Genomic DNA, 20712 nt, shown 5'->3' with positions numbered 1-20712 from the left:
TAAATATGTTAAGGCCGATGCCAAAATAAAATTATCTATGCGTACGTCAACGAAGTTTTTTTTCCCGGAGATTTAAAATATTCATTTTCACCTTTTTGGCATGGTGAATTGGATCAATTCTTAGTGGTGCACGTTTCATGCATTAATAAAAAAGACTAAAAATTTGGAAAGTTGATACGATAATTAACACCTTTAGGTGACATGCATATAGGCAAAATTTGGTGATAATATATATGACACAAGTGTATAGCTAGGTTGATGACATAATAACTTAGGTATCAACACAATAAGTCACATTTTAAATTTAATATATTATCAATAGTTTAATTTCCTTAATTTACATTACCCTTTATCTAGCAAACGCAAGAATATATAATAACCACACAATATGAGAGAGAAAGGTGAATGAATTTCAAAGTTGATATTTATTGGTGTGTTTACATCGTCCTTTATGCTAGATCTATATTTATCTAGCACAAAATAACAACAACTCCACATATTATTCCTTGTGTTATACACAATGCTACATACAATTTCAACTGAGCTTTATTTTGCTCTTGACATTCTAAATGATGACTATTCACATTTCTCTTTGACATTATTGCACCAAAGTCCTATTCCCAGCCGGAAAATGACATATGAAATATACATGGAAATAGCCATGACAAAAACAACGCTAGAAATATCCCAGGCCCACCCTATACACGTGTACACTGCAATTTTAGTTGCACAACTAAAACTAGCACAGTTGACAATTGGGTTACAGTTTTTGTAAAGCAAGAAAAGAGGAAACAATGAGTAAAAAGAAGATAAAGAAATAAGAGGTAAAAAGGCTTTGTGTTTGCTTATATTTTTTAGGGAGACTGCAAACAAGTATTTCTAAGGTACTGGTTAAAAAATTAAACTAGAAAAATTTGTGGAAAAAATGTTATCAGTCCACTTTTACATATATAACGTCTAATGCGTTTATATCATAATTTTAAATGAAATTTCTTTATTATTATTATTATTAATTCTTTAACCAGTATCCTTAACTCATTTGTTTGCATGATACTTTTGAAGGAATTGAAAATTGGAAGGACGGAGACAAAAAAAAGAAAAAAAGAGGTGAAGAATTAGATCGAATTTGAAAGAAATACTAACATTTAAAGTGTGTTTGGAACATATCAATAAGTCATGTCAATGCAGAAGCTACAAATTGTAGCATTTACTGTTCATGACAACTTGGATCCAAACACACACTTAAACTTGGAAATCAAGGGAAGGAAAATAGGAAATGTCTTGCATCAAGCCCTCAAGGTCCCATTCTCCCATTCTAAAGTTTTCCCCTTGCCCATGATTTCCAAACCCAAACAAATCCTCTACAACTACGTTGTTGGAGCTTTGAATATGATGGTAATGATCAGTGTTATTGAAGCAACTATTCTTGAAGTGGTTGTTGTTGTTATGGCTTTTCACATGATCAATTGGGGTACTACTATTGTCCTCAATGCTTCTACTTTCTAGTGGAGGAAGGGAAAAGTCGCTTCCTAAACGCGTTTTATTAGGCTCCAATGTCCCATGAACAACCCCATGATCATGATCTACCATGCCAACTTGGGTTAAGCATGCAGCAGCCATGTTGTCAAGGAAACCGGTTGCACCGGTCATCATGTCATAACGGTTGTTGGGCAACAAGGGAAAGGGGTTAGTTAGTACCATGTTGGTGGCATGCATGGATTGCATGCATGATGATGATGATGTTGATGAGGAGGAGTCCATGCACATGGTCATGAGGTCATGCTCGTTCATGGACATGATTCCACCCATGACATTGACATCTTTAGGCCCTGATGAGTCACTATTGTTTGGTGATAAAGTGGAGTTATTGTTGTTCATTTTCAACCTTTTCTTCAGTGTGGAGTTCCAGAAATTCTTGATCTCATTGTCTGTGCGACCAGGGAGACGTGCGGCAATTTGAGACCATCTGAGATTTAATTTACAACTTGGAAATGGTTAAAACTTAAAAGAAGAGAAAACAAAAGGCAATAACATCCAAAATATATTACAATGAAAATGCTAACAACATATATAGATTTCAATATACTTTTTACCGACCAACCTTAATATTATTGGTTATCAAGTTTGATGAAACTATGTAACTTATGTAACAATATGAGTGCCTGTTACAATTACAGGTACAGAATATGGTATAGAAAATTAAGAGATACTAGTATGTTAAATATAAAATTATATATATATATATATATATATATATATATATATATATATATATATATATAATATTTTTTTAACTTATTGATATCCTTTAAAAAAAATTGATTAATATAGTTAGTAGCATAAATTTGTTAACAATTTATGTTATTTTATCAAAATTATCCTTAAAAATATAGAGATTTTATAATCTCTCCTACCACTTAATTACTTTCTCATATAATTAATGAATGTGTGTTAATCTTTTTATCCAATCAAGATATGAGAGATAATGAATTATAATTTTAATAAATAGCATTTATTTAAAACTAGCTAAGGGTATTTTGGTAAAAAATAATTAAATGAAAAATACAACTTAAAAAAATCTTATAAAAAGGGACAAGAATAATTAAAAAATATTATATTTAAAAACAGAGATAGTAATTTTTAAAGCACATAAATTTAATTTGAGAAAATATTTACAATAAAAGAAAATTTTAATAATATATATATATATATATATATATATATATATATATATATATATATATATATATATATATATATATATATATTATACTCGTTCCATCATAATCATCATAAAGTGTTTTTAATCGATTAATTGATTATTTGATAGTGAAAAGTTCTTTATCTAAACAATGATTATGTTTGAAAAAATTAACGGAAAAATTAATTAAAAATTCAAAACTGAAAGCTGAAAGTTAACAAAAAGCTTTTAAGCTACATTATTAAATCATAAGTGTTTGGTTAAATCATCTATTGAAGTAATTAAAAATATAAAATGACAAATATGAACATATTTATTTGAAATTTTTATATAATTTTCAATTTTATTTTATGAATAAAAATACATTTTGGGGTGTTGCAATTTCAATTTTTTAATTAATTTTAAACTATTGTAATTTTTTATATATAAACAAATTATTTTCATTACATTTTTAGTTTCAATGATTATATTTTTTATATTATGTATTTTACTATTAATCTTATACTATGTCTTAAAATACTTTTAATCAAATTTAATGTATAGGAAAAAAACATACGCTTAATTAGATATGATATTTTTATTATGTTAATTAATGTAATAGTTAAAATAAAATGTCTAATATAAAATTATTCAAAAAATGATAGAAAATAAAATAAATCTAGCACCTATCATTATCAATTCCTGTGAAGTTTAATGTTGAAATAATAATTTAAATATTATAAATACTTTAATAGTTAAAACGAATAGTGTAATATAAAAATGTGTAGGTGGAATGAGTGAAAGAAAACAAATAAATAAGGAAACTTTGTTTTATTTATATAAAAAGGATAATAAGAAATTTTAATAAATATTGTTAGGATAAAAAAGGATAAAATTTAAAAAATTTAAAAATTAGTTAATAATTAACGATTTAAAAATACTACTTCAATAAAAAATTAAAAATGAAAAAAATTACTAAAAAAAACTTATTTATAAACAATCAAATAAAGTTTTAGCTAACAAAAAAAATTAAAAATTAACTAAAATAATTTGTCAAATATAACTAATATATAGACATTAAACTCATGAAAGATATTAATAAACTCACTTATCACATCTCACTTGTAAGAATATGATCAAAAAACTTGATTAAGTAGGGAAACAACAAAAATGAAAATGTAAAAATATTTATTTTTAACTATAAAAAAAACTATCAATCTGTTGGAAAGAAAATATTTAACTAGTATATGTGGTGACCCTAATCATAGCTCATGTCACACTTAGTTTAATTGAAGTCATATTCAAGCCAGTTGCCTTTTTTTAAAATAAAAAAATACATGTTCTTATAAGTACCTAAATAAATCCATTACAAGTACTAGTCACAAAATGATGTATTCATGCTTTAGAGTGCATAAGACTTATTAAATAAAGAGTAATATCTGCGCCATCTTGTGAGCTTCAATAAATCTTAGTAAATAAAAGTTGTGTCGAAAAAGTATTAATTGTTAACCATTTATATGTTATAATACATCAACTTGATGGAAGACAGGACTCTAATATTTAATAATTGATGGTTTAGCAAAGATTTTCAAAGATTACTAGTGAATAGTGAAATATATTATGGGTCAGGCTCATCCTTAATCAGAAAGCTAGACCATGATAGTTAAGGCAAAACCCCTGACATGCTTTTAGGCTACGTCATTTAATTTTATGTAGTTAAATATGCTCCAAAAGTTTATCTAAACCCTATATATATTCAGTGATCAATTTCTTTTTTTTTTCTTAAGAGAAAAAACCTCATGATTGCACCAATGAATTGAAGGCATTCTTATTTATAATTATAGTAGTAGGTCTTTTATATATATATATATATATATATATATATATATATATAGTAGATTTAACTGGATGTTGTATGAAACTATATAGCAATGCAATTAAGGAAATGGACTTCGAGGTAAGAAAGTATGTATAATAGCAATGCAAGGAAGGGAATGAACTTAGATGTAAGAAACTATAGCAAATGCAAGAAAGGAAATGAATATTAAGAGAAGGGTACCTGTTGCCAAGAATGGAGTGCAAGTGAATGATGACTTCTTCCTCTTGAGGTGAAAATGCACCACGTTTGAGATCAGGTCTCAAGTAGTTAATCCAACGAAGACGGCAACTTTTGCCGCACCTTTGAAGACCAGCATTCCTAGCAATGTCACTCCAACACCCTTGTCCCTTAGTGATCATATACCTTAGGAGCTTCTCATCTTCCTCAGGTGACCACAAACCCTTCCTTAGCTTGCTCTTAATGTTGTTGTTGATTTTGTCTTTTCCCATCATATCAGGTTTCCTCATTTGCCACAAAACCAAGTGGTGATAATGTGGTGTGAGAGCTCTATGAAATGTGAAGCCCTTGAGTTTCTTGTTTTATGAAGTGGTTCGTGATAGAGATCTATGAGAAAGCTATATAGGGTGAATGATGGTTTTGAGGGACAAAGAGAAGGCTTCATGGGGTGGGAATGGTAAATAATGATGATGATGATGGTTTGTGGGGTTTGCTTAAAATATGAATATGAGGGAAGAGAGAGAGAGAGAGAGAGAGAGATTGGGATTGTGTTTATTTGTTGGTTGATAGGTAGAGTGGAAAACGGATTGGAGGGGACCTCCTTTAACCCTAGAGAAAGAGAGAGTGATAAGAGAGGGAGAGTAGAGATGGTTGGTCTTCTTGTCTTTGACTCAATTCTTGTCTTTTTCGATACATTTTACTTCACTCACAAGGTAATCATAGTCTTTTATTGTATGGAACAGAAACAATTTTGCTTCCACTTCACATAATACTCTCTTTCTCACTATTGGTTTTTAAACTTCAAATTCACGTGTGTTGAGACTAGAGAGAGAGAGAGAGAGAAACTATGCTACCTATATAGTGTTTAATATAATGGCAAAAGTGTCGCACGCTTGACACAAAAATGTTTGTTAATTTTTAAATTGTTTTATATAGTTGTGTGTAACTTACATTCTTTGCATGAGTTTCATTAGGGAGGCTAACCACTCATTGGCATACTTCTGAAGCAAAAATTGTACACCTCCCAACAAAGCAATGCCCTTTTTTTATTTATTTATTTCTTTTCATGCCATAATTTTATCATTGCCGTACATTGGAGATTACAACTCTCATTCTGTCAAACATATCAAACATGGCATAAGATGGTTGGGACACAATTATATGATTCTCATTATCCATTCGTATAGAATAACATTTGTGGAGAGATATTAATTCTTTAATTTAAATAAATTTGATATCTCGAGGAATTAATTAACAAGATGATAGTTGATTACTTTTTTATTTACAAGAATTAAACATATCTTATATTTATAACAACATACATTATACTTACTCAACTGAGTCAAATATTTGATTTAATGACTTTGAGATGTTAAGTACAAGAACTTTAATTTTTTAATCTTCTTTAATTTACTTTTAACCTGTGGAATTTAGTGCTCAATGATGATAATTGCTATTAAGTTGCAGTACTTTGAAGACTGTTATTAATCAGAAGTTCTTGTTAAAAGTTGGTTGCATCTTTAAAGATACTATGAATGAGGATTAATTACAGAAGAACACAAAAAGGTAAAAGATGAGTCCAGAGTTCCTATGCAATGTTAAGATAACTTAATTGTATGGATAAATTTTGGTTGTTTTATTTCATGTTCCATCTTTGACAAGGACTTCTGCTTGCCATTCAAGAACTATACGTGTATTTCTTATCCCTAGTAACTACCTTACTACATCTCTCTCTTCCTTTTGTGAATATTTTGTGAACGTACATCTTTTTCCTACCCAATATTTTGTGAATTTAATTTAAATATATTGATAACATTAATTGTTATATATAGTTTGTTCATTTTTATATAACTGTCTTGAACATCATATACTTGACATGGTTTTTTATTTGTTTGATAATGTAAAAATCTTTATTACATTATATAAAATTAAACTCCTATTTATTTCATATTAATTTGATTTCTTTTTCTAGTGTTATAAAGTATACATATATTTGTGGTAGCATACTTAATATGCATTATTAAACGGTGAGAACGTACGTGGCATATGGTACAACATGCTAGGACATCTCTTCTAAGAAAGTATATCTCGTAGAGCTTTCATGAAAATTGACCTTATTTTTTTTTACCAAATGAAAATTCTAACCTGAAGCTTAAGCTAAAAATCATGATAATTAGCAAGATCCATGTCACAAGATTTTTTCAACTATGTGGATAAAAATATGGATACATTCTATGATCCGTCCTTTTCTCCCTGGCTTTCAAAGTACATTTCCCTGAGTGAGATTCCCTTTCCATTACCTAATTACCTTTGAGACAAGCCAATTAATTTACAAAAATAAAAAATAAAAAATTGCATGAACCTAAAATATGAGTCACTGTCCAATCCAAAATCAGATACACATGGGGGAGTCTTTGTCAATTCCTACATATTGCAAGGGCAATATGGTTATTCACTCTCCTAAATCTTTGTTCTGATAGACTTGCACATCTTATGAGAAAAAGTGAAGCTGAAAGCTCTCAATCTACTCAAATGTTTCAAAAGCATCATATCTATATACAGCTGTCTAAGGAATTGAGAGGGAGAAACACCAATAAGCTAAAATCCTCTTAATGCTTGTGTTATGAGGGTGTCCCAAGCAACATTCTACTTTGTTATGAAGACAAGAAAATACAACTCATGTGGAGATTTTGTATTACACCTTGTACTACATAATAAGAATCTGTTACTAGAATATGTTGAGGCCAAAAAGTAGTTGAACTTCAAAACGAAAAATTATGAGCTAAAAAGTGAGAATAGTTGGAAATAAATGTGGAAGTACAAGGTTGAGGTCAGGGTCATCACTTTTAATACCAAAAAAAAGGCCAAGATACAAAATTTAAGTGTCCTATTTTATACTTGGATAAAATATCTTGAAATTCAATTGCTACAAAAATGTAATGTTTTTTGTCATTATATTGCAGTAGAATACATGTTTTAAGTTTTGAAACTAATATCATGTCATTTTTTTAAAAATATAAGGATTAGAAACTTACTAAATTTTCATAGACACTGAAGTCGAGTTTCAAGATATTTTAAGCACTGAACATATATTTTCTCTTTTATAAAACAATAAATGCTCATGGAGAAAGAGGTTCATGACTAAAATTAATCTTCAAGATTATATATATATATATATATATATATATATATATATATATATATATATATATATATAATTTCATCAATTTGTTAACTAATTTTTTATAGCTAAAAAGGCCTTTAATTAAGTTTTTATAGTTAATAAATAATTTAATTACTCATTTGATCCCTATAGTTTCATCATTTGTACCTTTTAGTCATTATAGTTTTAAAGTGATTTTTTTAGTACCTATAGTTTACATTTCAATTCTCTTTTAGTCTCTGTAGTTTGAAAATGATTTTTTAGTCCTTATCATTTTCATTTTAATTTTCTTTTAGTCACTATAGTTTGAAAGTGATCTTTTTAGTCCCTATACTTTATATTTTGATTTCATTTTAGTTCTTACCATCAAAATATGAGTAATATTATCAATTATAATTAACTACAAAAATATTAGCAAGTAATTCATAACTAATTTATCACAAGATAATTTGTAATAAAAAAATAGTTCATAATTTATAACTAATTTGTAGCTAATTATTTTATATATTTATTACAGTAAGGACTAAAAGGTAATTAAAATACAAATTATAGGAACTAAAAAGATCAATTTCAAACTATAGGGATTAAAAGAGAATTAAAATACAAATTAATGTTAGTTATTTTAATGTGTCAATAAACAGTCCTATTTTATGCGTCATGCAGTTTTGTGGTTTTTGTTTTTATTGTTATTCTGTTTTGAGAGTCAAGTCTGTAAGGCTTATAAAATTCATTTTCATATGATTGAATAAAGTGTGCAATCTCTTCACATATTCAGTGTGTTATTCGTGGATATTCAATAAGCTTTAACATTTGGTATCAGAGCCCCGCAAGGGGCCTGATTCAGGGTGAGTGAAGAGAGCATCCAGATCCAAAGTGCAACGCTAATACAATTGTTAGTGTAAAGCCATGATTACCTCAGAGAAATTTGTTCAACCATCCATTCCAAGGTTTGATGGACACTATGATTTCTGGTCCATGATTATGGAAAATTTCCTACGTAGCAAAGAATTATGGCAACTCGTGGAAGATGGAATACCAATGCTTGGTGCAACACCCACTGAGGGGCAGAAGAGGAGTGTAGCTGAGGCACAACTAAAGGATCTGAAGGTGAAGAATTTCTTGTTTCAAGCTATTGATCGAGAAATTCTTGAAACATTGTTGGACAGAAGCACGTCACAAGCAATCTGGAGATCCATGCAACAGAAATATCAGGGATCAACGAGGGTGTTGAAATTGCTACAAATTTCTAGAATATTCTTAAATATAATACGTATGAAAATGGTAGAACAATCTAGAACTATAAGTGTATGTATAAGATAGAAGAATCTAGAACTATCATGACACTAATCTATCATGAAAACTCTAGAATGACCTAAAGTAATGTAGAAACATTCACCACCATTGAGAGGTTGGTGACTTGAGCCTATAAATAGGCAATTGGTATGTTGTAATTAATAATCCAAGAAATCAATGACATAGCCTTCTTTCTAAAACAATTCTCTAAAACTATCAACTATCAACTATCATCTAAACTACCAACAGTGGTATCAGAGCTATGTTCGGTCACACATTGGGCATAGTTATATTACCTACCTACCATTCCAAAATCCTCCAAACTACTTCAAAAATTTCCTTTGTACTATTAACCCACTCCAATAATATTTTTTCTAAGCTATGGATAACACTACTCAATCTTCAACTATTTATATCCCTATCTTCAATGGTGAAAATTATGATTTCTGGCATGTTAAAATGGAAACATATTTTTCATCTCAAGATTTATGGGACATAGTAGAAGAAGGCTTCACTGTTCCCGCGGATACTTCAGCTCTTAATGCATCTCAAGAAAAAGAGTTGAAGAAAAATAAACAGAAAAATTCAAAGGCGTTGTTCACCTTGCAACAAGCGGTGACTGATCCAATTTTCCCAAGAATTATGGGAGCTAAGACTGCCAAAGAAGCGTGGAACACCTTGCAGTAGGAGTTTCAAGGAAGTGTTAAGGTGCGTGCCGTTAAACTTCAATCTCTAAGAAGAGATTTTGAACTGTTGAAGATGAAGGAGTCTGAGACAGTTAAAGATTATTATTCTAAAGTTAAAGAAATAGTTAATCAAATGAGAGCTTTTGGGAAAGATATTCTTGACAAGAAAATTGTTGAGAAAATTCTAATTACTAAGCCCCAAAAGTTTGACCCAATTGTGACAACGATGGAGGAAACCAAAGATTTGTCCACTCTATCAGAGACAAAACTTGTGGGCTCTCTTGAAGCATATGAGCAAAGACTGTATAGGCATAAAGAAGATACACTTGAAAATGTCTTCCAGTCAAAGTTTAAATTTCAGCCCCAAAATAAAGAAAATGGAGGAAAGAAAAATTATGAAGAAACTTCCAGAAGAAGAAAAGGTTCTAGGAATTTCCTTAAGAACAAAACAAATAAAAATCCTCCATGCAATATATCCAAAAGGCAAGGCCACGCAGAGAAAAATTGTTGATTCCGTAATATGCCACAATTCAACCATTGCAAGAAGTTCAGGCTCATAAAGAAAAATTGTCGCAACAAAAATAGGCATCAAGCCAATATCGCAGAGGAGCATGATCAAGAACAATGTATGTTCTATGCCACTCAAGACTCAATAAAAGAAAAAGGAGGAAGTTGGTACTTGGATAGTGGATGTAGCAATCACATGGCCAAGGACGAGACTATTTTCAAAAGCATTTATGAGTCTGTCAAAGTCAAAGTTCGACTCGGAAATGGAAGTGTGGTTGAATCAAAAGGCAAAGGCACTGTCATGGTGGAAACAGATAAAGGTACGCGACTCATCCATGATGTCTTACTAGTTCCCAGCCTAAAAGAAAATCTTCTAAGCATTGGCCAAATGATGGAGAGAGGCTACACACTTCACTTTGAAGGAGGTGTATGCAAAATCTTAGACAACAAAAATAAAAGGTCTAGGATAGCTTAAGTAAAGATGAATAAGAGCAATAGAAGCTTCCCTCTAAATTTAAAATATGCAACAAACATTTCCATGAAGGTACAAGTTGATGATTCATGGCTATGACATCAAAGATTTGGCCACTTCAACACACATGCCTAGAAGTTGTTACATGAGAAGAACATGATGAGAGATCTTCCAAGCATAAAGGAGAACAATGAAGTGTGTGAAGGATGTCTCCTTGGTAAGCAACACCAATTTCCTTTCTCAACAAGCGGAGCATGGAGAGCGAAAGATCTATTGGAGTTGATACATACGGACGTCTGTGGACCAATGAGGACGCCATCACATGAGAACAACAAGTACTTCATACTCTTCATTGATGACTTCTCTAGAATGACATGGGTATATTTTCTAAAAGAAAAATCAGAAGTCTTTGGAGTATTCAAAAAGTTCAAGGCCCTTGCTTAAAATCAAAGTGAAAAACGGATAAAAGTATTAAGAAGTGATCGCGGCAAAGAGTACACCTCTCGCGAGTTTGAAAGATTTTGTGAGGATGAAGGCATTGAGCGACAACTTACAGTCTCATATTCTCCTCAAAAAAATGGAGTGTCCGAGAGAAAGAATCACACAGTTATGGAAATGGCTAGATTGATGCTCAAGGAGAAGGGACTACCTAACACATTCTGGGTGGAAACAGTCTACACTGCTGTTTACATACTCAACAGATGTCCAACTAAGTCTGTAAAAGACAAGACTCCAATTGATGCTTAGAATGAGAAGAAGCCATCAGCAAAGCACCTTAGGGTCTTTGGATCTATATGCTACATTTATATTCCAGACATGAAGAGGCACAAGCTTGAAGACAAGACTATACGAGGTATCTTCCTTGGGTATAGCAATATCTCTAAGGGCTACCGTGTCTACAACTTGCAAACTAGGAAACTCGTCATCAGTTGAGATGTTGAAGTTGATGAGTATGCTTCTTGGAATTGGGATGAAGAAAAAGTGGAGAAGAATGTTCTTATACCCGCTCAACTGCCTCAAGAAGAAGCTGAGGAAGAAGACCCAGGTGAACCACCTTCACCTCCACCACAACAAGAAGATCAAGAACTATCATCACCAGAGTCTACTCCAAGACGAGTAAGATCTTTGGTGGATGTATATAAAACCTGTAACTTGGCCATACTTGAACCTGGAAGCTTTGAAGAAGCGTCAAAGCAGGAAGTATGGGTCAAGGCAATGGAAGAAGAGATACAGATGATCGAGAAAAACAACACATGAGAGTTAGTAAATCGTCCCCATGGAAAAGATATCATTGGGGTTAAGTGGGTCTATAAGACAAAGCTCAACCCTAATGGCACCATACAAAAACACAAGGCGAGGCTAGTAGCTAAGGGTTACTCATAGCAACCCGGAATTGACTACAATGAGACATTTGCACCAATAGCTCGTCTTGATACCATAAGAGCTCTAATAGCTCTTGCGTCACAAAAAGGATGGAGTATCCATCAACTAGATGTCAAATCTGTCTTCCTTAATAGCGTACTTGAAGAAGAGATCTATGTGGAGCAGCCACAAGGATTCGTGTCTGAAGGCAAAGAAAGCAAAGTGTTAAGACTAAGAAAAACACTCTAGGGTTTGAAGCAAGCACCTCAAGCATGGTATAGCAGAATCGATCAGTATTTCATGGATCGAGGATTCATGAGGAGCAAGAGTGAGCCTACACTTTACAACAAGGCTCAAGGTCAGTACACTCTCTTACTCTCTCTATATGTAGATGATCTTATCTACACGGGAAACAATACTAAGATGATGATGGAGTTTAAAGAAGACATGATGAAGACCTTTGAGATGACCGACCTTGGTTTGATAAGTTACTTCCTCGGCATAGAGGTAAGTCAGAGAAATGAAGGGATATTCATCTCGCAAAAGAAATACAAAGAAGACTTACTTAAGAAATTCAAGATGTATGGTTGCAAACCTGTTGCTACTCCACTCATAACAAATGAGAAACTACAGAAGAATGATGGAGCACCAGAAGCTGATGCATCCAAATACCGAATTCTAATTGAAAGCCTCCTATATTTGACAGCTACACGGCCTGACATAATGTATGCTACAAGTCTTCTATCAAGATTCATGCAAAGCCCAAGTCAAATACACTTTGGAGCAGGAAAAAGAATTTTGAGGTATCTACAAGGAACAAAAGAGTTTGGTATATGGTATACTACCGAAACCAACTCAGAATTACTTGGCTACACCGATAGTGATTGGGCAGGTTCGGCAGATGACATGAAGAGTACCTCTGGCTATGCTTTCTCACTAGGATCGGGAATGTTCTCTTGGGCGTCGAAGAAGCAAGCTACAGTAGCACAATCAACAGCAGAAGCAGAGTACGTGGCAGCTGCTGAAGCAACGAGTCAAGCTATATGGCTTCGTAGGATACTTGAAGACATGGGAGAAAAACAAGATGAGCCTACTAAAATCAACTGCGACAACAAATCAGCAATTGTGATGGCGAAGAATCCAGTTCATCACAGCAAAACAAAACACATAGCAATCAAGTATCACTTTATCAGAGAAGATGAAGCAACTAAAGAGATCAAACTCGACTACTGCAAAACAGAAGATCAAATTGTTGACATATTCACGAAGGCGTTGCCGAGACCAAGATTTGAAGAATTACGAGCTATGCTTGGAGTCACAGAAATTTGCATCAAGGAGGAGTGTTGAAATTGCTACAAATTTCTAGAATATTCTTAAATATAATATGTATGAAAATGGTAGAACAATCTAGAACTATAATGTGTATGAATATGGTAGAACAATCTAGAACTATAAGTGTATGTATAAGATAGAAGAATCTAGAACTATCATGATACTAATCTATCATGAAAACTCTAGAAAGATCTAAAGTAATGTAGAAACATTCACCACCATTGAGGTTGGTGACTTGAGCCTATAAATAGGCAATTGGTATGTTGTAATTAATAATCCAAGAAATCAATGACATAGCCTTCTTTCTAAAACAATTCTCTAAAACTATCAACTATCATCTAATAAACTACCAACAGAGGGTCAAACGTACTCAACTCCAAGCTCTTCGACGTGAGTTCGAACTACTGACGATGAAGGATAGCGAGAAGGTTGACAGCTACCTTGGGCGCAGACTTAGTGTTGTTAACAAGATGAAATCTAATAGTGAAGTAATGGATTCCAGCACAGTGGTTAGCATGATACTCAGATCTTTAACCACAAACTTCAACTATGTAGTATGTTCTATCGAGGAGTCCAACGACTTGAACACTCTAAGTCTTGATGAACTCCATGGTAGTCTACTCATTCATGAACAATGAATGGAGAATTCTCAACCAAAGGAACAAGTCCTGAAAGTTACGCATGATGATAGATCAGGAGCAAGACGTGGTCATGGCCGCGGAAACCGTGGGCGTGGGAGAGGCCGTGGAAGACAGCCTTTTAACAAGGCACTCATTGAATGTTTTCAATGCCATAAGCTGGGCCATTTTCAGTATGAATGCCCTGGAGTTGAGAAACAAGCCCATTACACAATGTTTGAAGAGGAAACTGAAATCGAGGATGAGGTTTTGTTGGTAGCATATGAAGAGGTGACACATCCTGTTCAGATGGAGGATTGGTTTCTGGATTCTGGTTGCAGTAATCATATGACGGGAAATAAGCTTTGGTTCACATAAATACATGAAGAAGGACTCCATAAAACTGTCAAGCTCGGTAATGATACTACACTGGAGGTAGCTGCCAAAGGAAGCATTCGGGTTCAGATCAATAATATTGCTTAGGTTATTTCAAATGTTTATTATGTTCCAGAACTCAAGACCAATATCTTAAGTCAGGGACAACTTCAAGAGAAAGGGCTTACCATTCTGATCCAACATGGTGCATGCAAAATATTTCATCCAGACAGAGGATTGGTCATTCACACTACCATGCGAGGGAACCGAATGTTCTATTTTTCAGCCTCAATGTGTCTCGACATTCTCATTGTTTCCAAGTGGAAGATATCTCAGAAAAGGAAACCCAATTGTGTCATAGACGATTTGGTCATCTCAATTTCAGAGGACTCAATACACTCGCACAAAAGCAAATGGTGATCGGGCTACCCTCACTGAAAATTTCCACACCTGTATGCGCTACATGTCTTGTTGGTAAATAGCACTGTGATACCATACCAAAGTTAAGTTCTTGGCTCACATCAACTAAATTACAGCTAGTTCATGCTGATGTATATGGTCCCACCTCACCTGCTTCAAACAACCGCAAAAGGTACATACTAAGTTTTGTTGATGATTATTCCCGTAAAACGTGGGTTTATTTTTTTGCATGAAAAATTTGAAACCTTCAATACATTCAAGAGCTTCAAAGCATGTGTTGAAAAGGAAGCTGGAACTCATATTGCTTGTCTGAGAACTAAGAGAGGAGGGGAATTCACATCCAAGGAGTTTTAAGATTTCTGCACTCATCAAGGTGTTTCCAGGAAACTAACAGCTGCTTACACTCCTCAATAGAACAGAGTCGCAGAGCGCAAGAATCGCACCATCATGAATGCAGTATGAGATGTGCTTCATGAAAAGCAAGTTCCAAAGTCCTTCTGGCCTGAGGAAGTGAAATGGTGTGTTCATGTTCAAAATCGAAGTCCTACTACTGCAGTAGATCATGGAACTCTAGAAGAGGTATGGAGTGGAATAAAACCTCGTGTTGATTACTTTCAGACATTTGGATGTGTTGCACACGTTCATATTCTAGATAAAAAAAGAAGCAAATTAGATGACAAGAGTCACACATGTGTTCTCTTGGGCATGACTGATGAAGCGAAAGCTTACAAACTCTTTGATCCCATTTCAAAGAAGGTAATTGTAAGCAGGGATATGGTATTTGAAGAAGACACAGGCTAGAGTTGGCACAAGGGTACAACCGAGAGTACACCTCCTGCTCTCGATATGGAGGACCAAGACGAAGAAGGGAGTGACAATGCTTATTCTACACCTCAACTTGTTGCAACTAGAGGTAGCAATAATAATTCAGAACCGCTTGAATCAGCTTCTGATTCTGAATCTATTGATCCTCCCTTAGAAAGGAGGGCAACAAGGACTCGGAAACAACCCTTGTGGATGATAGATTATGAAACCAATCTATTTGTAGAAGAGGAAAGCTTGCTAGCAATGCTGATGACCGATTTTGAAGATCCTCAAACCTTTGAGGAAGCTAGTACGAGTTAGAAATGGAAGGAGGCCATGGACACTGAGATGAAAGCAATTGAAAGAAACAACACATGGGATCTAGTTGACCCACCTGAAGGCGTGGTACCCATAGGTGTGAAATGGTTTTTCAAAACAAAGCTCAATGGAAGAGGACAGGTAGAAAAATATAAAGCCCGATTAGTGGCAAAAGGGTATGCTCAGAAATATGGAATCAACTACACATAAGTCTTTGCTCCCGTTGCTAGACTTGATACAGTGAGAGTGTTGTTAGTTATGGCTGCTGAGAATGCATGGGAAGTGTTTCAGCTTGATGTGAAGAGTGCTTTCTTGCATGGTGAAATTCAAGAAGAAATTTATGTTCACCAACCTACTGGTTTTATCAAGAAAGGCAGAGAAGGACAAGTATACAAGCTGAGGAAGGCTCTATATGGGCTCAAGCAAGACCTGCGAGCCTGGTATAGTAAAATTGAAGCATACTTTGCTAAAGAAAGGTTTGCATGTTGCTCCAGTGAACACACCTTGTTCAAGAAACAGGTTAGATGCAATATTTTAGTAGTTAGCTTGTATGTGGATGATCTAATCTTTACTGGAAATAGCATAGCTATATGCGAAGAGTTTAAACACTCAATGCAGTTGGAGTTTGACATGACAGATCTGGGCAAAATGAGACATTTTCTGGGAATATAAGTAATATAGAATGAAGCAGGCATTTTCATCTGCCAAAGGCGATATGCACGTGAGATCCTAGCATGTTTTAATATGTTGGACAATAACTCAGTACGAAATCCCATGGTACCAGGAACCATTTTATCCAAGGATGATGCAGGAATTCCAGTAGATGTTACAAAGTTTAAACAAGCTATTGGCAATCTCATATACTTGGCAGTCACACGACCAGATTTGATGTTTGGAGTCAGTTTAATCTATAGACACATGGCCAATCCCAAGGAGTCCCACTGGGCAGCAACAAAATGGCTCTTCAAGTATCTAAAAGGCACTATTGAACACGGTTTCTTCTATCAAAAGGGAAGGAAGATGAGTTTCACAGCCTATAGTGATAGCAATTATGTAGGGGATTTAGATGATAAAAGAAGCACTACTGGATCAGTGTTCATGATTGGAACTGCAGCTGTATCCTGGGCTTCAAAAAAATAGCCTGTGGTAAGCTTATTTACCACTGAGGCTGAGTATATTGTTGCAGCATAATATGCATGTCAATGTATTTGGCTCAAATGAATCCTAGAGCATATTGGAGTAGAAGGAAAAGAAACTACTGAGATTTTCTATGACAATAGTTCTACCATACAACTGTCCAAGAATCCTGTTTTTCATGGCAGGAGTAAGCATATTGCAGTTAGGTTCCACTTTCTCAGAGATTTAGTTAATGATCAAATTGTCACACTGAATTACTACAATACAAATGAGCAAGTGGTTGACATTATGACAAAAGCTTTGAAGCTTGATCAATTTGAAAAACTTAGATGTATGCTCGGAGTACTTGCAGTAAATGAAATAAGCTAAAACTTAAGGGAGAGATTGTTAGTTATTTTAATGTGTCAATAAACAGTCCTATTTTATAGGACTGACAGGGTTTGGTTAGTTGCTTAGTTTACGCCTAGATTGCTACCATGCAGTTTTGTGGTTTTTGTTTTTATTGTTATTCTATTTTGAGAGTCAAGTGTGTAAGGCTTATAAAAGCCATTTTCGTATGATTGAATAAAGTGTGCAATCTCTTCACATATTTAGTGTGTTATTCGTGCATATCCATTAAGCTTTAACAACTATAAGGATTAAAAAGATAACTTTTAAAATATAGGGATTAAAAGAAAATTAAAATATAAACTATAGGGACTAAAAATACCACTTTCAAACTATAGAAACTAAAAGATATGAATTGCGAAACTATAGAGAGCAAATAAGTAATTTAACCTTAATTAATTCATAAATTTTGTATAATTTAGTCCTGAAGATTTAACATCATTAAGGTCTCAAAGATGTGGTAGGCTCTTGTTTTTTTTTTTTTTGTCAATCTTCATATTTTTACGATAATAATAAAATGTTTCTAAATCCCAAAATCCTTATTCTCTAGTTCCATCATCGATCCATGTCTTAAGTGCACCTAATTTTTTTCTTTTTCTATAAACACAAGTTCAGGAACGATATATTTTTTCCCCTGTTAATGTACTTTTTTGTTGAAACGTAACTCGCTATATGCTAAAAAATATTTTTTCTTTGACCCCTCTTTTTGTCTTGTTCTCCTTGCTATATTTGAAATCCAAGCACTGTATACAATCCAAAATTTCCATTCTAGGAATGTTATATGAAGGGTGTGGGAATTTTGCCCTATTTTATAGGGATCTTTGTAATAGCCTTATGTATCTCTGTACATGGGCACGGAACTGCTGGTACGTACCATTTGAATGAAACTTAATCTTTGTCTATAAAAAAAAAATGGAACTTTGTTTTATTTTCTCTGTTGCTCTATACCAAGGTTATCAATATCAAGAGTTTACGCAAATTCGTGAGAGTTTTTACGAGTCAACTCGTAGAGTTGACTCGTAAGAGTCTACTTCGTAAAAAAAAAAATATGGATAATAAGTAAATATATTCAAAATGCACCAATTTGTAAACAAATGACAATAAGCTCATAGTTCATACTTCATATTAGTCTATTACAAAACACAACAACTAATCCTACAATGTTGGAGTTGGATCAATCTTGTTACTGGAATTCAACAGAATTATACTTTTCATATGTGAGGAGATGAAAAATGAAAAAGAGAAGATAAAATGAAACTTTAATAACACCAAGAAAAGGTATAATTTCTGAACTTTCTCTGATTTAAAATTTGCTTGTGTATTATTTTAAGTTTTAACTATTTCTAATATAGCATATTTGATATCTATTTTAAGCTTTTGATCTAGATAATTTAATTTTTGTGGAACCTAATAATGATGCACAATCTGAAGAAGACCTTGATGATGATGATGGAGATAGAGATGGTGATGAAAGTGATGATATTCATGGAAATGATTCTATTAGAGGATTGGACATGCTTCTTTGAAAATATTTGTGATTTTTTTAATTATTTAAATGTTTTAATTTTAAATACTTATGTATGGTTGTCAAACTCTAGAGTCAACTCGTAAACTCTTACTAGTTTACACGAGTCCACTCCGAGTCCACGAATCTGCTCAAAAAATGAGTTTGCTTCCGAGTCAACTCGTGGGACTGAAGTAAACTCTTAAACTCATAAGAGTCCACGAGTTGACTCTAGAGTTTGATAACCATGCTCTATACTACTCAGTACTTTTTGCATTGGATGCACTTGTGCTTTTTGCATTGGTTTATGTTTTTCCTACTTTATGTTGTGAGTTTCACTTACATTGCTTTTATCATTTTTTATCTTGCATTTTTTCCTATTTTTATGAGCTCCTTTTAAATAAATTTTTCTTTGATCTGTTCAATGTTGTGCAGTTTACATCTTGGTTCCGGATGGTATTCCTTTTTTTTATTTTTACTAAACATCTATTGAAAAATTATAAATTATAATTAATGGCTGTGCAAATTGCAATTACATCTATCGTTTTTTCTTTCTAATGTGTATCAAAGGCTTTTCCATTGCATTTTATTATTGTGAGTATTCTTTTTTCTTTTTCTATTTTTTCATTTTTATTACTTATTAATTTTTTCATATTAATTAGACTATTTCTGGTAATGATAGGATTAGGAATCTCATTCAAAATTCAGCATGTGCTTCAGCTTGGTCATAAGTAATACTTCAAATAATTCAATACAATTTTTTTACAAATCTCAATACCTTTTTATTATAAAATGATTAACTTTTATATAAAAAAATTAGTCTTGAACAGACAAAACAATTAGTTTCTTTTAGTAATGTTATTTTAGTATTATATATAGTTTCTGTTTTTACTAATTATGCATTTATTCTTAGCTAATATATATATATATATATATATATATATATATATATATATATATATATATATATTACTGTTTTCTGTCAATTTTTATAATATTTATATTCATATAATGGAACTCTCTTTTCGATCAATTTAATTTAATTTTTTCGTGATTAATTTTTCTATTTTATAAGTTGAAAGATGTTTAAGAACAAAACTATGTAGTCATTTTGTAAGAGAAAAGAAAGAGATAATGAAGAAACACAAATGCATTCTCTTCAAAATTAGATATATACTAATGTTCAATTTAATATTGATGAACAAATTTGAGTGTTAACCATAGAACAACTTGTCCAACCACTTATTTCTAAATTGAGGATTGAACAAGAGAAAATTAATATTTATACTTTGATATGTAATCCTCAAAAATGCCCACCAATTTAGAATTATCCTGATAATTAACAATTTAGAATTATCCTGCAGCTAATTAACAAGAGAAAATTCATAGAGCGAATATAAAGTTTAGACCAAGTTGACTAAGTTTTTATTGACATCATTGAAACAATATTTGTTTATAATAATGAGATGAGTGATTTATTGTTGGTCTCGTATTTTACAGGTTTTATATCTCTATTTTGAATATAAGAGATGTTACATTTTGTCACACATTTTGTGAAGGATGCTTGTATTATTTCTTTGCTTTTTTTTTTTGTTATTG

The 20712-nt window shown here is 32.7% G+C and overlaps 1 protein-coding gene across 1 annotated transcript; it reads right to left on the bottom strand.

Annotated features, from left to right (window-relative positions):
- Window positions 1-402: 402 nt before the first annotated feature.
- Window positions 403-5187, bottom strand: LOC100796379 (transcription factor MYB83). The gene is made up of 2 exons (XM_003554987.5): window positions 4740-5187; window positions 403-1966 (listed from the first exon to the last, which is right to left on the bottom strand). Exons 1-2 carry the CDS (start codon window positions 5024-5026, stop codon window positions 1243-1245), a joined length of 1011 nt encoding a protein of 336 aa, XP_003555035.2. The 5' UTR covers window positions 5027-5187; the 3' UTR covers window positions 403-1242.
- Window positions 5188-20712: the final 15525 nt, after the last annotated feature.

The sequence above is a fragment of the Glycine max genome, chromosome 19 (assembly GCF_000004515.6).
Source record: "Glycine max cultivar Williams 82 chromosome 19, Glycine_max_v4.0, whole genome shotgun sequence".
Classification (NCBI taxonomy): domain Eukaryota; kingdom Viridiplantae; phylum Streptophyta; class Magnoliopsida; order Fabales; family Fabaceae; genus Glycine; species Glycine max.
The sequence above is the reverse complement of the archived record's forward strand: the minus strand, read 5'-3'. Positions and strand labels throughout refer to the sequence as shown.